Source organism: Limulus polyphemus, unplaced genomic scaffold, assembly GCF_000517525.1.
Source record: "Limulus polyphemus unplaced genomic scaffold, Limulus_polyphemus-2.1.2 Scaffold1084, whole genome shotgun sequence".
NCBI classification, from domain to species: domain Eukaryota; kingdom Metazoa; phylum Arthropoda; class Merostomata; order Xiphosura; family Limulidae; genus Limulus; species Limulus polyphemus.
This window is the reverse complement of record NW_013666694.1, coordinates 147,852-154,614: the sequence shown is the minus strand read 5'-3', so window position 1 is coordinate 154,614 and position 6,763 is coordinate 147,852. Positions and strand designations below refer to the sequence as shown.

Below are 6,763 nucleotides of genomic sequence, written 5' to 3'. Positions count from 1 at the left end.
AGGCTGAAAGGGCGAGCATGTTTGGTGTAACGGGGATTCGAACCAGCGACCCACAGATTGCGAGTCGAGAGCCCTAACCACCTGACCATGCTTTATCAACAGAAAAAGACTCAAAGTTACACGAAACGTAATCAAAAGCATACAATTTTCATCACTGTTCAAAGCGTTAGAGAGATTTATCGATTTGTACAAAAATATTTTTTTAAAGTACAAATGATCAAGTCAAACTCTAATTATGCGCAGAGAGATTCATAAAATTTATGAAATTGTTCTTTTTACGGACAATATTTTTCATTGGGAGTTACCGTTTATATAAAATAAAATAAGTAACGAAGTTAGAAAAAAGAAATTAAAATTATTCTTCTTCTTACGACTAAATTTTTTATTGAAACTTTCGAAGTCTTTTTATTTCACAAAATAATTAATAAAATGATGAAATTAATAACCAAGTATTGCGTTGTTTTTTTTAGTATAGGATTTAGGACTTCTTTAGGTGAACTGCTATGAATACAACATTGTGAAACAATTTGGTTTATAAGTGTTACTAGATTATAGACTGTAGATTTACTAAAATTCTATATCATGTAGAGTAAATATTGCAACTTGGCCAAATGTATGCAACTAACTGTTGTGAATGAAAACATTTATCTTGCAAATCAGTACAGCTTCTAAAGATTGTTAACAAGTTAGTCTTATGTAAATTAGTTAAGTTAGATAGACGAAGGCGCTCTATGGGTTAAAGTGTTTTTTGTTTGCTTGTTGTTAAGAGCAAATTTACTCAAAGGGGCATCTGTGCTGAGCCCACTGAGTGTATAGAAACCAGATTTTTAGTCTTATAAGTCCTCATAGTTAGTGTTGAACCACCGGGGGTGTTTAAAGTGCAGATGAATAGGTTTTACTATTACCAACGTTTATAAAAACTCAATGGACTATTTCCTTCAGTGCTTTTCAAAAGCTCCTTTATTTTAGTAACTGATAGCCACTGAATGAAACTAAGTATTTTTTGTTTAAATTCTTCACTTATTTTAAATTTCTATGAACTTTCTTTAGAACTATCCAACATTCTATCACTTTAACGTAGATATTTCTATCTCTTACTATTTTCAATGGCTCAGGATCACAATAAAAAATAACTTGATCACATATTTTTATTGTGCAACAAAATAGACATGACTAGAACGCTAGAACTCAGGCATGGCGTAGATAGCCCATTATGCAAATTTGCGCTAAAACAAAGCAAACAATAAACTATGGAAATAAATTAACAATTGTTATGAGTTTCAATAGATTTATATAAAAAAATTTCAATGAAAGTTTTTACATTTTTGTGTTATAACTCAGACGTACACACACTCGCTGTGTAAAAACTTTTATTGATCTGAGTTATAACACAAAAATGTCGTACATACACTCGCAGTGTAAAAACTTTCATTGATCTGAGTTATAACACAAAAATGTCGTACATACACTCGCAATGTAAAAACTTTCATTGATCTGAGTTATAACACAAAAATGTCGTACACACACTCACAGTGAACGTTTTTTCTTAATATTATTTTCTTGAGATTATTTCAAAAAAAGCTTTCTTGCTACTTATGTCTTAATAACCATAAAAAAAAATTTCAGACTGGTTTCCTGGCTGGTCACAACATAATAACTACAACTCTCAGCCTAGTGATGATGGCTTGTCATCACAAGATTGTGTGGAAATGAGAGACCTCTACCGGTATCCAAGTAAAGGAGAGGGACAGACGGACAACTTCTACTGGAACGATCGAAACTGTGAAGTCAAAAATCCATTCATATGTCAACGACCCAAGCCAGGAGGTGAGTCAGTGTCTAATCTCTGTCTTCATTTTCACAATTATTGAAAAGGAATAGGCGTTTCTTTTTCTTTCTTTCTTTCTTTTTTTTTTGTAGAAAATGTTAACTGCAGAAAAACTATTTGCCAACTTTATTAGAAAGAATAATGCCTTGTCACTATGTTTTGTGACAAGCTGTTGACTGATCAAACGGTAGGTGTACGTGTACGGAAAGTGAAAATTCGAAGAAAACAGTACACAAGCTCAAAACACAAACAGTAGCGACCAAAGGTGGAAATTATATTTCCTAGTTTCTGTCAAAGATCTATTCTGGATTTGCTTGCACTGAATCCAAGGTTTTGTTGCTACGACTTCTCTGAGCGTAAAAAGATTTATGGGTACTGATAAGTCCTAACTCCTCCCTGGTAAAACTACGATAGTACAAACATGAAATTACGGAGGAACATCGTCTTTTAACGTTGTATCACTTATATTTACTTGCTTTTTTTTTCAGTATCAAAATATTCTCCACTTTTCTGCGATTTTTTACGTGGTTACAGATAAATTATTTTACTTTTATGTCTGTTGTGTTTTAATATAATTACTTTATTACTCTCGTTGTCATCGCACAAGTATAATCTACTGTTACATCTGTAGTATTCCAAATGTACTTTTATGTCTGTTGTGTTTTAATATAATTACTTTATTACTCTCGTTGTCATCGCACAAGTATAATCTACTGTTACATCTGTAGTATTCCAAATGTACTTTTATGTTTGTTGTGTTTTAATATAATTACTTTATTACTCTCGTTGCCATCGCACAAGTATAATCTACTGTTACATCTGTAGTATTCCAAATGTACTTTTATGTCTGTTGTGTTTTAATATAATTACTGTATTACTCTCGTTGCCATCGCACAAGTACAATCTACTGTTACATCTGTAGTATTCCAAATGTACTTTTATGTCTGTTGTGTTTTAATATAATTACTGTATTACTCTCGTTGCCATCACACAAGTATAATCTACTGTTACATCTGTAGTATTCCAAATGTACTTTTATGTCTGTTGTGTTTTAATATAATTACTTTATTACTCTCGTTGCCATCGCACAAGTATAATCTACTGTTACATCTGTAGTATTCCAAATGTACTTTTATGTCTGTTGTGTTTTAATATAATTACTGTATTACTCTCGTTGCCATCGCACAAGTATAATCTACTGTTACATCTGTAGTATTCCAAATGATCGCATGTCTTGGATTTACCGAAAACATTCAATGTGAAGTTAGGTTTAAGAACCCGTCAGTGATTCAATATTACGCCTTATTGTTGCCCAGGGTTCTGTTCCACGTGGCTTTCAGTATTTTGTACAAAACGACCGTAGCTACAAACATAAATAGCTTTTCTCTGTGTAACGAACTTTGTACAAATAGAGCAATGAACAAAGCACTGTCGATCTAGTAGTCGTCCCTCCTTAACTCCCATAGAACATTATTGCTAATGATAATACTATTTCAAATTAATATATTCATATAGCAAACTTGGAATGCTTGCAGATCGTGTCTGTCCGTATAAAAAATCGTAACTATGTCATTCTAGAAATATATAGGCTTGGCACGAAGTGTTTACATATCTGCGAGATCTTTTTTCCTTTAAAAAAAGAGGCGTGTCTCCATAAAACATCTTAAAAAAATAAGTCTTAGAAGTTGAAGATCGGGATAGTTCATTACAAGCACACGATCTGCAATAAAATATTTATCGCATTTGTTTTATTGTTAATTTATTCGTGACTTCCTGGTATGTGTGTGTGTGTGTGTCAAATTTTATGTCATAAACTCGAGCTAGAGTTTTGAAAAGCAACAATGTAACACTGGTAGAACAGAAACTCATATTAAACTACATCGGTTGCATTGTTTACAGTTAAATAAATAATATAGTGAACGAAAATTAATTCTAACGTCTACAAATGTGCATAGAGAGCAAACATACTTTTAATTTCAATTTCTCTAAACAAACATAATTGATAAACATAACTTTATCGTCTACAAAGGTACATAGTGAGTAAAAATACCATTAACTTTATTTTCTGTAAATAAATATAACTTCAAATTTATCTTTTATGACATATATTCTACTTGGAAGCTGCAAATATACAGAATGAGTAAACAATATCGTAAACTTTATTTTCTTTCAATGTACACAGCTAATAAACATAACTTTTACTTTATCGTCTACAAATATACATAATGAATAAACATATCCTGAACTTTATTTTCTTTCAATGTACATAACTAATAAAAATAACTTCTACCTTATCGTCTACAAATATACATAATGAGTAAACATATCCTGAACTTTATTTTCTTTCAATGTACATAACTAATAAAAATAACTTCTACCTTATCGTCTACAAATGTACAGAATGAGTAAACATATCCTGAACTTTATTTTATTTCAATGTACATAACTAATAAAAATAACTTCTACCTTATCGTCTACAAATATACATAATGAATAAACATATCCTGAACTTTATTTTCTTTCAATGTACATAACTAATAAAAATAACTTCTACCTTATCGTCTACAAACGTACAGAATGAGTAAACATATCCTGAACTTTATTTTATTTCAATATACATCACTGATGACCACAACTTCTACTTTATCGTCTACAAACGTACAGAATGAGTAAACACACTCTGAACTTTATTTTTTCAGTATACATAACTAATAACCACAACCTGTCAGTCAAAAAGGGAATAGATTTTACGTTGCTTCAATAATAGCGTTTTAGGTGTGTTGAACTTTGACTCTTATCCCTAACCCAGTTCCTTTAAACCACCATTTCCTACACCAGTAATGATAATCCTACCTTCAACCAATAACAAAGTACAAAATCTCATTAGAACCAATCAAAGGACTTTTTATAAAGTATTACGGGCAAGACAAGCACCAGAAGAATAATGAAGAAAATACTGATAAACATGATTCTTTCTACTTTCTTAGGTTGACACGTAAACAGGTTAAACTGATCTTATTTGGGCAGTAATGATTAGTAATATTTCTACGAAATTATGAATCCAAGGTAAATATAAAAAAATAAAATTCATTGTAGGATGAATAATATTTTTTGACTTTCTATGAAGTCGTCTTTATCGCATGATTCAGCGCCACCTATCGACTTTCAGTAGACTTATTTAAATAGAACTAGAAAATAGCTTTATGGGGGGCGTAAGAGAACCTTATGACTTATCACTCTTGTACCATTTTGTTTTCGGTATTGCTTTTCAATAAACTAGTCATATATTAATTAACTGCCATTGTCAAGTGTTGTATCTCCACTTTTTGTTTTTAGTAATTGGTGACTGTACGTGTTTATATCTCAACATCACGTAATGAGATCGTAAACACAATAGCAATTGGACAACATTTGTAGTGATCGTTTTTCAAAGCTAATTTTGAGAAAGGTGGTAATGGTGTAATGCGCTAATGACATTTATTTTTGGTTTTAGTACACATTTCCAGCCGTTTCGGTATTTAATTGTTGAGGCAAGAGAAGAACGAACGAAAATAGAATTCCCTGGCTGAGACTATTACGTGGCAAGTGTTAGAATTCCCTGGCTGAGACAATTACGAAGCAGGTGTTACAATTCCCTGGCTGAAACTATTACGCGGCAGGTGTTACAATTCTCTGGCTGAAACTATTACGCGGCAGGTGTTACAATTCTCTGGCTGAAACTATTACGTGGTAGGTGTTAGAATTATCTGGTTGAGACAATTCCGTGGCAAGTGTTAGAATTCCCTGGCTGAGACAATTACGAAGCAGGTGTTACAATTCCCTGGCTGAAACTATTACGTGGCAAGTGTTAGAATTCCCTGGCTGGGACTATTACGTGGTAGGTGTTAGAATTATCTGGTTGAGACAATTCCGTGGCAAGTGTTAGAATTCCCTGGCTGAGACAATTACGAAGCAGGTGTTACAATTCTCTGGCTGAAACTATTACGTGGCAAGTGTTAGAATTCCCTGGCTGGGACTATTACGTGGCAAGTGTTAGAATTATCTGATTGAGACAATTCCGTGGCAAGTGTTAGAATTCCCTGGCTGAAAGTATTACGCGGCAGGTGTTACAATTCCCTGGCTGAAACTATTACGTGGCAAGTGTTAGAATTCCCTGGCTGAGACTATGGCGTGGCAGGTGTTAGAATTCTATGGTTGAGACAATTACGTAGCAGGTGTTGTTATGCATTTTTATTTCGAGAACCAAACTTTATTTCCAAATACCATATTGTATGATATTATCCCACACAGAGTTTAACTCTATTATCAGCTGGTAAAATTACTGATGGTTAGAATATTCATATTCTTACTAACCCTAATTGTAACGAAAACCTCTAGTTACACAGGATAAAGATGAACATTTAAATTTCGCCATTTTTTATTATTTTTGATAATGCCTTTTATACACACACAGAAAACATAAATATATCAAATATTATAGATGACTTTAGATTTTAGAGAAATATAACACCCTATTCTATATTTTCTCGCGTTAATTACGTTAGTATTTAGAGAGAAGTTGCTACAGTTAATTCGTGTAAATAGGATTTCAAGTCTCTATACGTTCTACTAAAATGCATTTTATTTGTTTACTCAAAAACTGATAGTTCTATTTTGTAGATAATCTTTACAGTGAAGCTGTAAGCTTTTATTTATTAATAAATAAATATATTATCATACCTGGGTACTAGAGGTCATTAGTATTTGGCTTATTGTATTTGTTTAATCCCTACATTTTTTATTCGGCCCCTTAGAGTATTGAGCGAAACGCGTCGTCACCATGGATATGTTTGTTTGTTTGTTTTGAATTTCGCGCAAAGCTACACGAGGGCTATCTGTGTTAGCCGTCCCTAATTTAGCAGTGTAAGACTAGAGGGAAGGCAGCTAGTCATCACC

General features: G+C 32.6%; 1 protein-coding gene across 5 annotated transcripts in view; it reads left to right on the top strand.

The window, feature by feature from the left end:
- Positions 1-6,763, top strand: part of LOC111086422 — a 224,431-nt gene that overhangs the window by 152,613 nt on the left and 65,055 nt on the right. For 4 of the 5 annotated variants that reach the window (XM_022389174.1, XM_022389176.1, XM_022389175.1 and 1 more), the window contains exon 9: positions 1,627-1,827. The exons of the other annotated variant lie outside the window; for it this stretch is intronic. In XM_022389174.1, coding sequence (XP_022244882.1) covers positions 1,627-1,827 — 201 coding nt within the window. The remainder of the gene's footprint in view (positions 1-1,626; positions 1,828-6,763) is intronic. 5 annotated transcript variants of the gene reach the window in all.